The sequence below is a fragment of the Myotis lucifugus genome, unplaced genomic scaffold, assembly GCF_000147115.1.
Source record: "Myotis lucifugus unplaced genomic scaffold, Myoluc2.0 scaffold_82, whole genome shotgun sequence".
Lineage (NCBI taxonomy): Eukaryota > Metazoa > Chordata > Mammalia > Chiroptera > Vespertilionidae > Myotis > Myotis lucifugus.
The window spans coordinates 4,075,846-4,094,979 of NW_005871130.1; the positions used below are offsets into that span (position 1 = coordinate 4,075,846).

The 19,134-nt window shown below is 45.0% G+C and overlaps 1 protein-coding gene across 1 annotated transcript in view; it reads left to right on the forward strand.

Moving 5' to 3' along the window:
- The window catches only part of ZNF236 (zinc finger protein 236), an 81,444-nt gene that overhangs the window by 45,325 nt on the left and 16,985 nt on the right, over positions 1 to 19,134 (forward strand). The window contains exons 15-26 of the mRNA XM_014457630.2: positions 1,217 to 1,470; positions 2,184 to 2,279; positions 2,781 to 2,932; positions 3,869 to 3,972; positions 9,121 to 9,272; positions 11,080 to 11,295; positions 13,966 to 14,248; positions 14,835 to 14,938; positions 16,387 to 16,752; positions 17,105 to 17,250; positions 17,341 to 17,581; positions 17,952 to 18,128. Coding sequence (XP_014313116.1) covers positions 1,217 to 1,470; positions 2,184 to 2,279; positions 2,781 to 2,932; positions 3,869 to 3,972; positions 9,121 to 9,272; positions 11,080 to 11,295; positions 13,966 to 14,248; positions 14,835 to 14,938; positions 16,387 to 16,752; positions 17,105 to 17,250; positions 17,341 to 17,581; positions 17,952 to 18,128 — 2,291 coding nt within the window. The remainder of the gene's footprint in view (positions 1 to 1,216; positions 1,471 to 2,183; positions 2,280 to 2,780; positions 2,933 to 3,868; positions 3,973 to 9,120; positions 9,273 to 11,079; positions 11,296 to 13,965; positions 14,249 to 14,834; positions 14,939 to 16,386; positions 16,753 to 17,104; positions 17,251 to 17,340; positions 17,582 to 17,951; positions 18,129 to 19,134) is intronic.

Below are 19,134 nucleotides of genomic sequence, written 5' to 3' on the forward strand. Positions count from 1 at the left end.
TCTTGTTCCCCTTCCTCAGCAAAAGTCATTGAGAGGTGAAAAATTTTTTTTTTTAATCCTCACTTGAGGATATTTTTTCCATTGATTTTTTTTAGAGAGAATGGAAAGGAGAGGAGAGGAGGAGGAAGAGGAGAGGGAGAAACATGGATGTGAGAGAGACTCATCAATTGGTTGCCTTCCGCTCATGCCCTGACTGGAGCCAGGGATCAAACCTGCAACCAAGGTACGTGCCCTTGGCCCGGAATCGAACCTGCAACCCTTCAGTCCCAGGGCCGATGCTCTAACCACTAAGCAACCAGTCAGGGCAAGAAGTGATGATTTTTGATATCATGAAGTGAAAAGGTTTTGTTTGGAGCTACGAATGGAATTTGAGTTGGCAGATGCCTAAAATTCTGGAATGGAACATAGGGAGCAGCTCCTATGGGTCTGATCATGATGTCTTAGCAGACAGGTCACTCTTGTCTGAGATCATGTGTAGCCTGTTCAGCAGGTAATTGTTTCAGTTGTTTTTTAAGTTCTTTGATTTATTCACTTGAATTTATTGCTCAATTTTCTCTTTGACAGTGAAATTGTTGACCTTGATGAAAATATACTTGATATATTTTTGTATAGTAAAATCGCAGTATTAACCTGTGTAATGATTTTGCAAAATAGCAGAGTGGCCGCATGCCTCCTGGTCTGCTCTGTGAAGCAGCGGGTCATTGGTCACAAAGACGTCTGTGGCCCTGGCTGTGAGACAACAGGTCGTAGGACTTGGTTCCTATCCATACACCAAAGTGTTTATAATATTAAAATCAGTCTGTAAAGGTGCTGTCTCATTTTGTACAATTCTTTTTCTGAAACTTTAACTCACTAGAATTTGTGTTGGGAGAGTTTTACTTTGAAACATGTGGCAAATTTTTAAATTTTTTATTCACTTAAAAATTCTGGGATGTTGCCCTTCACTCTCAGTTTGCTGCCTCTGTGTCCCCATACCTGTCGAAGGCACCGAGGCAGCGTGATTATTCTTCAGAATCATAACAGTATTTAATTTTTACCTGGATTACCATTGTGACTTCAAAATGAAAACATTTAAAGTAAAGATGTAACTTAATTCAGTTATTACGTAGTTGTAGTAATTTTATGATTTAATAAATAAAGCACAGATTTCTCCTTAGCCTCTCTACCTGTCCCTGCTGCAGCATCTAACTTGGTGCTCATGGTTGGTTTTTTGAAGCTATGAGCTTGCTCAGCAGCTACAGCAGCACCAAGAAGCCGCCTCGCTGGACGGCAGTGCCGTGGACCAGCAGGGTGTGCACGTGACCACTCAAATGCAGGTGGAGGTCCAGAGCGATGAGCTGCAGCCACCTGTGGACGCCGTCACTGCGAACCCTGATGCCATTCTCGACCTGGAGCCTCAGCATGTCGTGGGTGCGGAAGACACGGGGCTGGGCCAGCAATTGGCAGAGCCGCCTCTGGAGGCAGATGAAGGTACACATGTCAGGGTTTGACTTCTAGAACCATCGTGTAGCCCTCATTCTCACTCAGGTTCTATGGTGTCTCCATCTCTGACCAGGTCATAGAGTGTGGTGTGTCTGTGTGTGAGAGAGAGTTTGATGTGAGACAGGACTTTTTGATACCTGTCTTTCCTGTAACCTACCAGATTCCTTAGTACGTTGCAAAATGTTTCATTTCCAGTAAGTATCCATCTGTTAAATCTTTGCTATTCTGGTACATTGCCATCCCAGGCTATTGCAGGTCTGCAAACAGTTTGTCACTGGTCTGCAAGGACCTCACGCTCCAAAACAACATGTTGCTTCCTCCATCGACAGAGTCTCACTACGAAAATGTCAGCACGACTGTGGACAGTGAGCTTAGTGCCACTGTAGATTGTATCTGGCTCAGGCTTCTCTCTCGTACAGGCCTGTTAGCAGGCTAGTTCGCTGGCCAATTTACTGTTTTGTAGATGTCCCAAAATATATTTAATCTTTGAGCAGGATTTTGTAGTTTGTATCCTTTCTGTTTCCTGGAAGAATGCACATCCACAAAGGTTTTAAGCAGTTGCTGACTCACTGCGTTTAGAACTTCACAGAAGACCGTCTGAATGTCCGGGTGCTGTTAAAGTGCTTCTGGAGCACAGGTGAAAGTGTCCAGATTGGTAGGCTGGAAATAACTTGCACTTCTTTTTGTGTTCTTGTTCCCAGACAGGTTTGTGGCTCCGCAGCTACCAGGGCACATGGACCAGTTTGAAGAGCAGGCTCCTCCGCAGCAGTCCTTCGAACCGGCTGGCTTATCACAGGGTAAGTGCTGGCTCCAAGTGGGGTTATCATGCGTTGTCCTCACAACCTGGTGTTTCTTCTAAGGCCCTCTGAAATTGGGGTTTTAAACCAGAGAGTTTTTTGCATGACGTGTGTGTGTGTGTGTGTGTGTGTGTGTGTGTGTGTGTCCACTCGCGCGTGCTCTTTTGTGGCACACTCACATTTTCTGGAAAGCGACTTTAACAACCATTTTATGTGCAGTATATAGCCAGGATAAAGGGGCTGAGTAGAAATGGAGACTTAGGGGTAACTGGGTGTTGGCGGTGGGCCTGTGGGCCTCTGCACTGCAAGGCGTGTGCTGAGCACAGCCTCATGCCTGTTCACAGATGATTCTAGAGAATCCTGGTAAGAACTGCTACTAATTCCAACTCAGAAGTAGCAACGTTCCTGTAAACATCTTTCGTTATAAAACTAACTATTTTTGTGTGCCTTTTTTTGTGTAACTCATAATTTTTGTAGAACTCATTCTCTAATTTATTTTAGATTTTACAGTAACTGATACATACAATCAGCAGACTCAGTTTCCACCTGTGCAGCAGTTGCAGGATTCTAGTACATTGGAGTCTCAGGCCCTGTCCACAACTTTCCATGAGCAGAACCTACTTCCGGTTCCCAGCTCCGATCCTATGAACGTGGTGAGTATTTATGGCAGGGACACTTGTCCTTATTGAGCACATCCTTTTATTCTTCAGTGTAAGTATTTAGGATTCGCCTACTTAAGAGGGCATATTAACTGTTTATAATTAAGATTATTGCGTTAGCTGTGAAAACTTACATGTTTAGTATATAGGGCTTTCTTTTTCCTTAAAACTTTAATTTTACTAAAAGATTTCCTTAGCTTGATGTGGCTTTACCTTTTCAGTTAAACGTCCACTGGCCAGTGGAGTGCTGTATAATAACACCTGAAGAATATTATTATTTTAGTCACAAAACCAAACATTTTTACATATGCATTCTTAAACATGTTAGAATGAAAATATAATGAGTATTGACATATGAAAAATAAATATTTGAATGCATAACCTTAAAAACTTTATCTCTTAGTTAACTTGAAGACATTAGTTTTGGTTTTGATTTTTCCATTTTGGAAAATTTTCAGTAGTTATAAAAACGATTGTCCAATCAATCGTTCTCACTCTTTAAAAGCTTCTTCTGGTAGCCTTGCCGCTGTGGGCTTGGGTTGGTGGGAGTGCTCTCCGTAGGCACATGGCTGCCCCTGTAGTGTTCTGTTCTCTTTCTCCCGTGATTTTGTGATGATCCAGGAGATTTAATATTTTCAGAAAGTAGGCCTTTGAGTAGAGTAGATGAAGGGTGATCTCTTATTAACTCTTTTTGTGCTTGATTAAACTTTGTATTAAAATAAGTTAATGGGGAGTAAATAAAATAAGTGTTTTATAAAATCAGTGTAAGTGGTTTCTATTATTAATCTGGCCCAGTGACTGCAGTGAACTACTTGGAGTTTCTCCCTTTTAACTCCACATTTATGAATGTTCATTTTCTTGGTTGTTAGTTGTTTTGTATTTATTCATAGATATTCAGGTAGCCTGCTTTATACTTCTGTTAAATTTCAGACAGCTCCTTTGATTCAAGAGCCATCCCAAGAGGAGCTCGACCTGCCGCCGCCACGCCGCCAATTCCTGGAGGACAGTGAGGACCAGAGCCGGCGCTCCTACAGGTACACACACCTGCTCGATGGCCAACTAGTACCGCCTGCAGCCGCTGCTGAGTGCGACTGCTTCACCATTCCAAGGGCTCTGCAGTTTAACTCTCTTAACACCTCTGGAGATAGGTTCCATTATCATCCCCATTTTACAAATAAAGCATCTGGGACAAAGACATTTACTTGCTAAAATTTCTACAGCTGGTAAGTGACAGGGCCACGGTCTGGATGCAGTAGCCTCTCCCTGGCCTGTACATTTCTGCTCAGCTGTATCTTCCTGTCACCACTATAAGCCATTACTGTGTTTGCAGACATAACTTAAATTTATATTGTGCCTTTTTGTCCAAGGTTCTCCTGTGATCTATATAAAACAACCTGTGTGCCAGGTACAATATGATTATAAAGACAGTTTTTAAAAATCCATTCATTTGCTTATTCTCCCTCCTTCCATCCACCCACTCACCATCCACCCAGCAGTGTGTGCTGAGCAACCTCAAGGAATCACATACTGCTGTGGATGCTCTGAATACCTGGTGAGAAAAACAGACAAGGTTTATGCCCCAGCTCAGGCTAGGACAGTGAATAAAATACATGTGTTTTTATACAATTAAACATGAGTATGTATGTAATAAGAAAGTGTATTGTCTTTATAGAGACTGTCTTGAGCTTCTAATATTTTAATAATATTATTTGCTTAAAATACTTTTTAAAGTTTATAATTTTTTCCAGAGCCATTTAAGAAAAACATATGTCTCATTATTTACTCTTAAAAAAGATGGGAGTTACCTTACCACAAATGAGTGGTCTTAATTCAAGCTTTGAAAATGGGTTAGTTTTGCTGTTATTATGAAGCTTATACTTTTTGGGAGGCCAAGGAAGTCCTTTGTTTTATTTTCATAGGATTTGTTTCTTGTACAAGATCGCAAGTGCTCTGAACTGGTGTTCTTATGCGTTAGAGTCTGTACTTTCAGAAGTGTTTCATCCTGAGGTCTTCGTGAATTTGCAAATTCAAAAATATATCAGAGCAGGAGTTTGGAATCTGGGGTCTGTGCCCTCTTAGGGGGACACATAGATGAGCTTTGAGGGTCTGTGATGCTCTTAATGTTTCATTCACACTTTCATTTAGTCAGTAAGTACTTGTTTGCTAATGTTTAATTTGGGGTTTTGCATTGGCATTTTAAGTGAGATAGTCTAATGTTTGGCCACGAACCCTCCGTGACATTGCATGGGCAGTCCTGCACGTCTAGCTTTGCACCCTTCATTCAGCCTTTATTAAGAACCTGTTAGGTGCCAAGCACTAGGGCTGGATTAGTGAGCAAAACAGGAGAAGCCCCCAGTCCTCATGGAGTCGACATGCTAATAGATAAAAAGCTGAATGAAAGGAGGTGCAGCTGGTAAGTGACAGGGCCAAGGTCTGGATGCAGCAGCCGAATGAAAGGAAGTACACAAGGCCTGGAACAACACACAGGGCAGGTGCTGAGAGCCATCTGTCCACATAGCTGACTGAGGAGTGATTGTTGCCGTCAAGGGGAATGTGTGATTCTGGATCCATTTAGAAGGCTTAACCTCCAGAATTTATTATAGGTAAAGATGTGGGAGAAATAAGAGTTAGGGGTGGCCACTAGGTTGATTTGAGTAACTAGACTGATGGAATTAACATCCCTGGAAGGGGAAGACCCTCGGGTGAATGGGCTTTGGTGTCAACACCAGGACTTGATTGAGTGTCATTAGGATTGATATTCAAGAAATAACCTCACCAGGGCAGTTTCTTATACCAGATTGGAATTAAGGTGCGAGGTCTGGGCTGGAAGGACACATTTTGGAGTTATCAGGGTGGAGACTAATGTTTAAAGCCACAGTGCATGTCCATCAAAAAGATAAAGGGCTCAAATATTGCACCCTTGGATGCTGCACTTCGGATGAGCGTGGTGAGGATGGCCAGCTACTGGGTTCTCACAGGGTCAGAGGTATATCGCCCAAGACATTGAGAACATGGAGCCTAGAATGTTAATTGTGTAACTTCTTTTATCATATTACTAGAGACCCGGTGCACAGAATTCGTGCACTGGGGGGGGGGGGGGAATCTCTCACCCCGGCCTGCACCCTCTCGCAGTCCAGGAGCCCTCGGGGGGTGTCGGACATCCTTGGGAGAGGCTCCTGCCACCGCCGCTGCGCTTGCCAGCAGTGAGCCTGACTCAGGGCTTGTGGCTGAGTGGCGCTCCCCCTGTGGGAGTGCACTGACCACCAGGGGGCAGCTCCTGCGTTGAGCATCTGCCCCCTAGTGGTCAGTGCACATCATAGCGACCAATCATTCCGCTGTTTGTTTGATTTACATATTACTCTTTTATTATATAGGACTAGAGGCCCGGTGCACAAAAATTTGTGCACTCGGGGGGTCACTCAGCCTGGCCTGTGCTCTCTCGCAGTCTGGGACCCCTTGGGGGTTCACTACCTGCTGGTTTAGGCCCGCTCCCTGGGGAATTGGGCCTAAGCTGGCAGTCAGACATCACTCTGGCAGCCCGGGGGCCCTCAGGGGATGTCCACTTGCCAGTGGGGAGCAGGCCTAAGCTGCAGTCGGACATCCTTAGTGCTGCTGAGGAGGCGGGAGAGACTCCCGCCACCACCGCTGTGCTGGCAGCCATCAGCCTGGCAGAGCTCCCCCTGTGGGAGCGCACTGACCGCCAGGGGGCAGCTCCTGCATTGAGCATCTGCCCCCTGGTGGTCAGTGTATGTCATAGTGACCAGTCATTCCCAGTCTTTCTGCTGTTAGGGTCAGTTTGCATATTACCCTTTTATTATATAGGATAGAGGCCTGGTGCACGGGTGGGGGCTGGCTGGTTTACCCTGAAGGGTGTCCCAGATCACGGTGGGGGTTCCGCTGGGGTGCCTGGCCAGCCTGGGTGAGCGGCTGAGGGCCATTTTCAGGCTGGCCAAGCACCCTGGCGACGTAAGCTCCCAGCCTCTCCTTTTTTCTTTTTTCTTTTTATTCTGGGATTTATTTACCTTCTACAATTGAAACTTTGTTGCCTTTAGCGGAGGCCTGCGGAAAGCTTGGCTTCCTCCATCGCCAGGGGCAACCCACTCCTGCTCGCTCCAGCTCGGTGGTCACGGCTGGCTGAAAGCAGGTATCTGGGATTTGTTTACCTTCTATAATTGAAACTTTGTTGCTTTCAGTGGAGCTCAGAGCCAGCTCCTGCTCGCTCCAGTTCCATGGCCACGGCTGGCTGAAAGCAGGTATCTGGGGTTTATTTACCTTCTATAATTGAAACTTTGTTGCTTTCAGTGGAGTTCAGAGCCGGGCCGCGGCAGGCGGGGAACCTTGGCTTCCTCCATCACTGGAGCAAGCAAGCCTCCTGCTCACTCCAGCCCCGTGGCTGCCGGCAGCCATCTTGGTTGGGGTAATTTGCATATAGTCGCTCTGATTGGCTGGTGGGCGTGGCTTAAGGCATAGCAAAAGTACGGTCAATTTGCATGTTTGTCTTTTATTAGTATAGGATTACTTCTTGTCCCATAAGTATGACAGATGTGGATGATAGTGAAGTTTCTTGGAGATGTGATTGCTGGGCAGACTCTCACTTCACAAGAGCCTTTTCTGTGGGTCCTGCGCCCGGGAACTCAGCATGTCACATGATCACTGTGTTGGCTCCTGTGTTTTAGGTTTTTGGACAGTTTGGAAGAATAACTTTGTTGTCAGCATAGTAGGCAGGTGTAGTCCCTGGGGAGAGAGGAAGTGGCATTTCACAGGCAGAGAGGGGTCCCATTCAGTGTGGAAGAGTGGCCGGAGGTGAGGCGTGTGTGCTGGGCCAGGTTGTGGCCGGATCGTGAAAGTCCTGCCTCATACTTGTCTCCAACAGGCCATTTCTTCTCGGCCCTGCCAGGATCGCTTTGCTGTGGTGGTTGATTTTAATGAATAGATGTGACTGTTTTGAAAAATTTGCTTTCCTCATTGGAGGACTTTTCTGAGCAAATACCACTGGTTTAGTGCAACTCAATTCTCAATAGATTATTTTCTTCTATTGACACGTGGACCAGAATCCATCTCCATCTCTTGTGCAGAATTAACTTTCAGAAATCAGCAGTGATACTGTTGGCTTGCTTTTCTATATAGTATTTTAATAGGAATCCCACGGAACTGCACCCACATATTAGAGTGAAATTTCAAAACATGTTCACAGTCAGTCAGCCTTTAGACTCTGTTGGACACTAGAGGAAAGTGAGCTCTGGCTATGCAGGTTCCTGGTCTTAGGTGGAGGGATTCACTGACTTCCTACTATAGACTGAAACTAGGAAATGGGAAAAGTGGGGGAATATAATGGAATGAGCTTTCTAAATCTTTTTTTTTTTTAGTTTTTAATAATATATGAATAGAAATTTTGAAATGTATAATAATTTTCATTCTTAAAGCAATTTAAATATATTCCATAACAACTGAGGGGAAGTATAATACTGTATGTGTGTGTGTGTGTGTGTGTGTGTGTGTGTATATATATATATATACATATACATATACATATATTCAAAATAGCTCCAATAAAATCTGGTTTGTAAAGTGTTTTATGAATTGACTTTTCCATGTGTCTAACTCAGGAATGATTGACTCTTTTTTTTAAAAAAATATCTTTTTATTGATTTCAGAGAGGAAGGAAGAGGGAGAAAGAGATAGAAATATCAATGATGAGAGAGAATCATTGATCGGCTGCCTCCTGCACGCCCCCCACTGGGGATTGAGCCTGCAACCCAGGCATGTGCCCTTGACCAGAATCCAACCTGGGACCCTTCAGTCCGCAGACCAACGCTCTATCCACTGAGCCAAACCGGCTAGGGCAGGAATGATTGACTCTTAAGCAAAGGAAGCTTCCAGTGTCTCATGACTTAGTAAAGAAAACAACATATAGTAAATTTTTTTGTTCTCTAAAGAAAGACTATAGTAAAATACTATGCCTACTAGGGAATCCCTGTAGGATTTACTGAGTATGTTTAACCCTACAAATACTTTGAGCAGAATTGTTACTGCTAATATTATATAGTGTCATGTGTTGGAGATCCCCTAGTTTCTGACCACAGTTCGATGATTGGATGGACCTCGTGCTTGTTTTCATCCCAGAGGTAACATCTCACTTGTGCTGTGAGTTCACAGGGCCTGTGCCTTCCTTTGTGTTACAGATGCGAGTATTGCCACAAGGGCTTTAAGAAGTCCAGCCACCTGAAGCAGCATGTGCGCTCACACACGGGGGAGAAACCTTACAAATGCAAGCTCTGTGGCCGCGGCTTCGTCTCCTCCGGGGTCCTCAAGTCCCATGAGAAGACACACACAGGTCGTTGTCTGCCTGCCCTGGGATTGTATGGTTCTCTATGTGTTCATGGAGTTGTGCACCACTGCCACTATCCACTTCTGGGACATTTTCATCACACCCAAAACAAACTCCGTACCCCTCCGTGCCTCAGCTCCACGCAACCGCCACCTGCTTTCTGTCTCTGTAGTTTCCCTTCTGGATGTTTTATGGAACTGGAATCCTACAACCTGTGGCCTTTGTCAGTGGCTTCTCTCTCTCAGTGCATGTTCACGGCTCATCCACATAGTAGCATGGGTATCAGGGCTTCATTCCTCTGATGCCCAGTGGTTTTCCACTGTGTGGTTAGAGCCCACATTCTGTTTCTCCACTCAGCAACACTTGAGGTGTTTCCAGTTGGGGCTGTGCACATCTGCATGTAGGTTTTCGTGTGGATATCAGTTTTTATTTCTCTGTTTAGGAGTGGAATCCTTGGTCCTATGACAGTGCTGTTTACATCTTTGAGTTCCCCAAACTCATTCATTGGTCCTCCAGCACTAGAGGAGGGTTTCAGTTTCACTTCTCATCATAGCTCAGTGTCTATCTTTTGTTAGGACCATCCTGAGAAGTGGGAACTGGGATCTGATTGTGGCTTAGATTCACATTTCTCTAATGGTTAATGATGTTGAGCTTCTTTTCATGTGCATATTGAGAAATGTGTATTCTAATCCTATGCCATTTTAAAATTAAATTATACTCTTATTCAGATGTAAGAATTTTTTAATAGACTATCAGGTATATGATCTTCAGTTAAATCTATCACTTTTATCTCCTTAATACATTTAAGATATTAATAACGTATCTGTTTAATATTGACATATATTCTGTATAAGGTTTTATTTGAAAACTAGAGGCCCGGTGCGTGAGTTCATGCATGGGTGGGGTCCCTCGGCCTGGCCAGCGATCAGGACCAATGGGGGCCATCTCACCTAGTCCCAATTGGGGCTGATTGGGGCCTGCTGGCCGGGGGTAGAGACTGCGGGAGGTTGGCCGGCTGTGGAACATTGGCTATCGGAGAGCACTGACCACCAGGGGGCAGCTCCTGTGTTGAGCATCTGCCCCCTGGTGGTCAGTGCTTGTCATAGCGACCAGTTCTGCCATTTGGTCGATTTGCGTATTAGGGTTTTATTATATAGGATAGCGGTGTACTGCTTAAAAACATACAATGAAACAAGGAAAGGTTTTGCAGGCCAGTCCGTAGGTTGGTGGGTAGGCAGTGGCTTTAATGGGTGAGAGCAGGTCACTGGAGCTCCGAAGGCCCTCTCAGGAGGCAGCAGAGCCATTGCAGTAGAAGTCATGTGCCTTGATCCTGTGGGTTTAGGCAGTCGGGGTGGCCCCTCTGTGAAGAAAAGACAGGTCAGAGGGAAGTGCCCTTTTTGGCTTGCTTCCGTGTCATCAGGAGAGTGGCCTTCTTGTTCAGACTTCGTGTGAGAGTGAAACTGTGTAGAGGTGTGTAGGCTCTTCCTCGGGGCCCACTCTATCTCTTGCTGTAGGGATGTGAAAAAAGATGGATTTGAAAATAATTTCTGGAGTAGATCCCACAAACACATTGCTAGTTTAAATGTGAAAGACCAAGGGGCAGAGAGAGAAAGACTCTTGGAGCTTTGATTTCACTGGGAGTCTAGGAAGATGCTGTCAGTGTCCATGTTCTTAGACAGTGTCCAGTTCCTGAAAACAGGCAACCATAGCTAATGACCAGTCTTTGGCTTATTGAACATATCTCTGTTGGCTTTGACTACTTACGATTCTAAGGTAACAAAATACGTGTTTTTCCTCATTCCCGATGTCACAGGAGTGAAGGCGTTCAGCTGCAGTGTTTGCAATGCTTCGTTCACGACCAACGGCAGCCTCACCAGGCACATGGCGACACACATGAGCTTGAAGCCTTACAAGTGTCCATTCTGTGAGCAGAGCTTCCGGACCACAGTCCACTGCAAAAAGCACATGCGGAGGCACCAGGCAGGCCCCTCTGCCACATCAGCTCCTGGAGAGGCCGAGGGAGGAGGAGGTATTGTCCATTTGTTGATTTAAGGCTTATTAGCCAGATGCTAATGTAGTGATAAGTTAACGCACAAGTCACAAATAAAATTAATATTTTTCTGATTATGAAGCAGTATATGCTCTGTGGAGCACAGATTCAGAGAGGCCCGAGGAGTTCTCTCACTAGTCACCGCAGACCAGACAGTCAGCCTCCAGGATGTACAGTCTCCCTTCCAGGTGGACACAGACGGAGATCTTAATTTCCTAGCCAGTAGGGGTCTGCCACAGTGCCCCATGTAAGGTTGTGGCCCACTCAGTCTTCCCTCCCCTGGTGTGTATCCTGGATGTATTTGATACTGTTAAACACAGGTCTCATCAGTTCAAGCAGCTACACGGATCCCATCATGCTTTGTTCTGTCCTCTCCTGTAGACATACGTGGAGCTTCACCCCACCTCACTGGAATAGTAAGAGCGTTCAGGGACCTGTGCTCCCCACGTTCACTGTCTCATTTAATTGACATGAGAATTATGGTTTGTGGGACTTATCTCACTTTGTACATGAGCCTGCTAAATGTTAGACAAGCCGACAAGTAGTATGTAATTCCAACAGTATTATTTTGTGCTTGTACTTTTTGGGCTTATCAGTTGATTTATTTTGATCAAATTCCACAAGTAAAATTACAGTGTCAAGAATGTACACATTGTATATTTTGACACAGAATGCCAGTACACAGCATTTTAGTATTTTTAACATGTTAGGCCATATACAGCTTGAGATATGCTAGTTTGAACACATGTCACAGGGTGTCCCCTCTGGTGTGGCAGCACTGTGTATCACACATTCATATATGTGGAACGAACGTGTGGAGACAGGGTGTGTGTTTGGCGTGTACTCAACAAGATCATGTGGTCCCTCCCCAATTGCTTACTCCCCATCTGCTCTGCTGGACTGATTGCCATGGAGCTTTTTCTTCTACTTGGGGGAATACATCTTTAAATGTACTTTACCTTCCTCAGGTAGCAAACCCAAATCCACTGCAGAGCATCTGTTCTTCTAGCTCTCCAGTAGCTGCTTCTCAATGTGGATGTGTCTGACCTGTTATGTTTAGTCAGAGAGCTCCAGCTTGTTAATCTGATAGTACCTGCTGGAGTCTTTATCTCTTTTTTTTTTATTTTCATTGTGATTTAGTGAAATAAAAAGAAAGAAAATAGTAACTGTTTTCCTTTCAGTGAACTGAAAAAAATATAGGCCATCCATATGTTATTTCTAGAACCCCCTAGTTTGCAGCCAGTGACAATAATCTCTAAGTCTAACATGTGTGCTCCTGCCTATCAATCAACAAGGCATCTAATGCCATGAGGTCAGTGCTGTGAGGACCGATGTGGGGGCTTGTTACAGCTTCACCACACACTGTGTGTAGTTTCACCACACACTGTGTGATGCTCCCCTTAGGTCTTGGTGTTTTCCTACTTTGGATCAGTGACAAAAAGACCTTACATGAAATCCCTTGTCAATAGAAGAAAAGTCACCTGTTAAATTATTACTATTTTTTTTTTACTCAAACCTTGTAATAGAGATTTAATTCCTTGCTGTTGACTGACAGTAAGCCTATCTGGCCTAACACCGCTGTCTTATTTTAGATCTTCTGTTTATTGTGTTATATTTCACCGCCCCTTGTTACTTAATGGCTTTTTGTTATGTTGGTTTTGTTCTGGGTTACTTTAAAATTTTTAATACAGTTATCCATATTTCTTTATCAGTGTTGATGGGGCCTCCATCTTTAACCTGCTGCCCCCAACTCTTTCCAAGTTTTTTTGAGAATGTGGAATTTGAATTCATTATATTTTCTTTTTCTGGATTTCCTACTAAAAATGGCTGTCTCCCAGGACTCTCCTTCTCTCCCTCTCCCCGACCCTTTCTTCCCTTCAGTTCCTTCCTCGCCCACCCATTTCTCCCATCTTCTTATCTTTGGTCCCTATATTCTAAGAGAAATCATCCAGTTATTCTTTAAATTCACTCATTTGGTTTTAGCCACTGTCCACTTTGCTAGCTAGTGTTTCTGTTGAACTTTTTTCAAAATTTTTAACCATCTATGCACTAGTGACCTGCTCACAGACAGACTTATCTTCCTTCTGTACATTTTCATACTGGATTATTCTTGTTTTTAATCAGGGTGAATATGTCCTTACAATCATTGAGAGAATACATACACACACATATATATTTAAAGACATATTTTCCTTTCAGTAATTGGGGGCTGTTTGCCAGTTTATTGACTGGGCCTTTTATGGGCTGCTGCTTTCCTTTATTTGATGATAATTAATTTCCTGTCCATGTTAAGAAATGGGTGACTATATTTATGAATACCCATGGCTGGTGTGGACACTGACAGGCTCAGAGCTCTCTGCTGGGCTGGCAGCTGCGGGTAAGAAGTGAACCTTTAGGCATAGTATCCTTCTGATGTCGCCGATCCTCCCCCAAGGCGCATCCTTCTCCGACTTTCTTTCTGGTGAATGTGCTTTAGTTTCTCAGTACAATAGTGATGGGAACAATCTCTTTGAATCTCAAATGTAGCTCCACTGAGTAGTAACTAGTAAATTAGTAATTTAACCACACATACTCGTTTAGTCTAATATACTTGTTCTGTGGAAACACATTTTTCATTGGGATTTGACCCTTTGCCTGTACTTCGTTTAGATATATGCATGGAGGAAGAGGAAGAAAATTCTGAAAGAAATGCATCTAGAAAGGTTCGTCCTGAGGTCATCACTTTTACAGAGGAGGAGACAGCGCAGTTAGCCAAAATCCAGCCCCAGGAAAGCGCCACAGTGTCAGAGCAGGTGCTGGTGCAGTCGGCTGCCGAGAAGGACCGCATCAGCGAGATGAAGGACCGGCAGGCCGAACTGGAGGCTGAGCCCAGGTTCGCCAACTGCTGCTCCTACTGTCCCAAGAGCTTTAAGAAGCCCAGCGACCTTGTCAGGTAGGCGCGGCCTTGTGGGTGGCCTCGTGCTCTGTGTCCCTCTGGCCATTGTCACTGCAGTCAGGGAGGCCGTTTCTGAGCCTGGTGCCACTAAAGGCACAATGACAGGTTTCCTGAGTCCCCACTTCAAGCTGCTGTAGATTTTGAGGCTTCCTTTTAAGCTCATGCAGAATGTTAATTAGAAATGTGTTTGCTCTGTAGATTGCTTGTACTTATTTCTATGTAATAGACTGTGGTAGTAGTGAAGTTCTAATTGGAGCTTAGTGATTCATTGAAGAGGACCTGGTGCAGCCTGTACGGGTACTGCCGGCCCCCACACTGCTGGTCTGCGAGAGCTCTTGTTTTTAGGACAGTGAGCCCTCATTTCATTGGCCTTTCAGGTTTCATGTTGTCTTTTGGATTTGTTTATGGTGTTTTTTTTGCAGAGAGTGAAACTTAAAGGTTTTGTTTGGCTAAATGTATTTGGTACCTAGTCCACATAATTTTTATTTATATGGATAGTTACAAATTTAAAATCATGAAGTTTGCTTGAATTGTGTATCACATAAAAAGGAAAAACACTGAATTGCCAATGCTTCCTGGCTAGACATGTTCGAATTCACACGGGAGAAAAGCCATACAGATGTGACGAGTGTGGGAAGAGCTTCACTGTGAAGTCCACCCTGGATTGCCACGTGAAGACTCACACAGGTAAGAGTGGGCTGCACCGCTGGTGCCCGACTGTGGCGTCTTGTGTTTGTTTTCTCCTTTGTATTGTGCACACATACATACTCCCAAATTACGGGAAGCATAAGAACCAGGAACCATGATAAATAGATATAAAGGATTTTTCATTCCTGATGTGGGGAAAGTGATCTACAAAACACTAAGGAAAAGGGACGAGGTCTCAAATATCCAGTTGTCAGTTATCTTGTATTCTCAATCAGACTTAAATGCCAAAGAGATTTGGTTTATTGAGGTTTTGTAAAAACTGGAATTTGGCATCTGATTACAGTTATATGGTAGTAATTCTTTTTATGTGGGGGACAAATCTTATAAAAGAAAAAAATTAATGTACAATTTCCACAGCCACTTTCTCTCCTTTATCTGACTTGAGGGACTGAGGTTAATTAAGCTGTGCTGAGCCTTTGAGTCCTGATTCCACAGTGTGTCCGAGTGGTTGGGAGGCAGGTGCCGACCTCCACCTGGCTTGGACCTTGGCCTCTGCTTCTGAGCCACTGGTCTGAGCCTCCGGGTCCTCATGTGTAAAATTAGGAGTTAAGTGACTCTCAGTAAATGTTAGGGTTGTTATTATGATTTATAGGATGATGACTGTTGAGGTAATTTATAGTCTTAATTTTTGTTTATAAGCAGAATTAACCAAAAGAGCACAATGGAGTTTCACAAGTTTCTATAAAGCCCCATGATCTTTTTCTGATGGGTTAATATTTGGAACCAAGTAAATAGATACTTGAACCTACTGACATGCCTCTACTGTGGACAGTTTTTCTGTTTTGTTAGGTTCTGAGTGTTTGACCCTCTTGGAGGCTCTGTGAACAGCTGGGGTCTAAGGGGAGCACCCCACCTGTTCTTGCCTCACTAGGTGTAGCAGCCCGCTGACTGCTCAGGGCAGGTGTGGTGACATTCATGGTGACTGTGCACGCTGGGGTTTCCAGTCCGCTCCGTGCACTTGGGAGGGAAAGCAGTGTCTCTGAAAAATGTCAGGGCCTCTCTTGTCCTGGTCTGTGTCCCGGCCTGCCCGTTTCTGGGGGAGCAAGACCACGACATTTCTGCTCCTGGGACTCTCCTGGGCAACTTGATGCTCATGATAGGGCCCTCAGGTGCCTGCGAGGTCTTCATGACACTCTGGACACAGTGGGTACATGGTGCTAGACCCAGGGCTCTGCAAGCCCAGAGCTCACGCTCCCGGGTGGCCTCTACCTGTGCTGGCTCCTGGGTGCCCCCTTTTCAAGAAAGAAAATAAAGAGCTGAGCCATCAGCATGCCCTTTGCAGAGTCAGAAGTGGTGGTGGTGAGAGCTGGGCTATTGTCGCTCTCAGGAGGAGGGACTCTGTTCCCTTTTAAACCCTGGGTCACAGGCTCCACACTCATGCCGCCCACCCTGCCATGGATGTGACGCTGACTTTTGACCCTTCACAGGTCAGAAGCTCTTCAGCTGCCACGTCTGCAGTAACGCCTTCTCTACCAAGGGGAGTCTGAAGGTCCACATGCGCTTGCACACTGGAGCCAAGCCCTTCAAGTGTCCACACTGTGAGCTGCGCTTCCGCACGTCTGGCCGGAGGAAGACTCACATGCAGTTTCATTATAAGCCTGACCCCAAGAAAGCCAGGAAGTCCACACCACGCAGTGCGCCCGAGGGGCTGCAGCCCGCCAGCCTGCTGAGCCCGGCCTCTGCTGACCCAAATTTGCTGATCATGAACAACTCGGTTCTGACTGGCCAGTTTGATCCAAACCTGCTTCAGCCAGGACTAGTGAGCCAGGCCGTCCTCCCTGGCTCTGTGTCAGGTATGGCTGCAGCTGCGGGTGGGGACTGAGTAAGGGCCCTGAGACGTACCACATGTCTGCAGATGTGAGAAACAACTCTCCCTGTGTCCGTGACCTGGGGTGTGATCAGAGCCTAATGAAGTGCAGTTGCTATGTTAGGTGTTGGCTAGTCAGTGTACCCGCTCTCAGCCTCGTTTTCTGATCTGGATGGTGGTGTTCCCTCACAGGTGTGTTTTGTGATGATTGAATCAGACAGTGTGTGTATATGGTGTAAAGTGGGTTTTAGTGTTCCTTCACCAGATCATATTGATACATACATAAAAATTAGGTTTTCCTATTGATACCCATTCCTTCCTGTTCTTTTTCCATGCAGGTGGCAGTGACTGGACAGTGTCTCTGACGGATGGGAGCCTGGCCGCCCTGGAAGGCATCCAGTTACAGCTGGCGGCTAACTTGGTTGGGCCTAATGTTCAAATTTCTGGAATCGACACCTCTGGCATTAACAACATCACATTACAGGTGTGGCACCTGCCATGGTTTTCTGTGCTTGAATGTAGTCTGAGTCACACAGCATGAAACTTCATTACAAATGTCTGTGCTGCCTTTCAGATTGACCCAGGTGTCTTGCAGCAAAGCTTACAGCCCACCAACCTGCTTGCTCAGCAACTGACGGGGGAGCCGGGCTCGACCTCACACAACAGCTCCCTTCAGACAGCGGACAGCACGGTCCCAGCCAGTGTGGTCATCCAGCCCATCTCAGGCCTGTCCTTACAGCCCACGGTGACCTCTGCCAACCTGACCATCAGCTCGATGTCGGAGCAGGACTCTGTGCTGACCACCAGCAGTAGTGGTAAGAGCCACTCCTATGGGCTTGGACCATGGAGGGTCAGATTTGTGCTCATCATCATGAATTTGAGTTTAGGACGCTGTGATACCATTTCTTCTCTTTTTAAAGCTCACTAAACAAACGTCCTATGCCTTAACTGATGTTTATTCAATATATGCATGTAGATTGCAACATTCACGGAATTAATTTTGTCCCATTGGCTTCCTATTTCATAAGGCTTTCTTATCTTTATAGGTGAAGGAATTAGAGATAACTGCTTTTTTTTTCAAATCTTTCTCATTTTGAAGTAACAGTTTCACTAAAGTATTTTTAATATAAGAAGAGAATATTGCATTTTAAGCCCAGCTTTGTTTTGTTCTATAACGATAACCAGGGACTCAAGACCTCACTCAAGTGATGCCATCACCAGGCCTGGTGTCCACCTCCAGTGGCCCCCATGAGATCACCCTGACCATCAACAACTCCAGTCTCAGCCAGGTCTTAGCACAGGCTGCTGGGCCCACCACGTCATCCTCAGGGTCCCCACAGGAAATCACCCTGACCATCTCTGGTTAGTCATTCATGTTAAGCATATTTTTACCTGCAATCTAAGTCTGTCTTATTTATATTCTTTCTGTACACTCAGCTTTGCATAAAGCCAGTGCCCAATACGTGTTTGTAATTCAGGTAAGAAATTCAGGCATAGTGACAATGTTACTGCTCAAATTTGATAACAGAAATTAAAATTGATAGTTCCGTCATTTCCAGTTTAAGTGATTTTTTTTCTCACATATTTTTTTGTTTAGCAAAGAGCAGAAAACTGTTGCGTCACAAGTCTCATTCATGCTCCATTAAGCGAAAGGAATATAATCCACATAAACTGTGCATTGTCAAAGATTATAGGGAGCTTACTTGCCTACTCTTTTCAGATTCTACTCGGATTATGTATACAAATGTGACCTATGGCAAACATTGAGAGGTAAATAAACAAATGAGAATACCGTTTGGCAGTGTAGGTCACTTGAAACTGGCAGAAGGACCCTATGAGTCTGTTACCAAGCCCATACATTCTGCCTCAGACTGCAGTATTCTTGTCAGGTGTTTCTCCTGCGTGTCATTCATGCCCCCAGCGTGTTTGACCTGTTAGCTCGGAGCACATGTTATGGGTGGCTCTGCCCACAGGACCCTTGGCTGTGCACAAATATTACTTCAGTTAAATTTTACAGTCTGTTAGCCATTCATAAGTCATTTGAAGAAAACTTGACACACACTGGGTAAAAGGAGAGGCTGGTCCTCACCTCCCTGAGTTACCTTGCACATATGCAGTGAAGATTCTGTAACTCATGTTTTCAGGCCAGTTGTTAATGAAAAGCTGTGTGAAACAGAACCAAAAAGTGAATCCTAGCTCTCCTGAAAACGGGTCCGCTCTGCCCATGGCAGTTGTACGGTTTCATTTGCCCGTACTCAGCCCGCCGTGTGCGGCTTCCTGTCCTGTTGTCTGTTTACAATCCCGGAGGGTGCTGGTAATGACAGAGCAGAGTGCAGCATCCTTTTGTCTTCTGATGATTTTCCCTCCA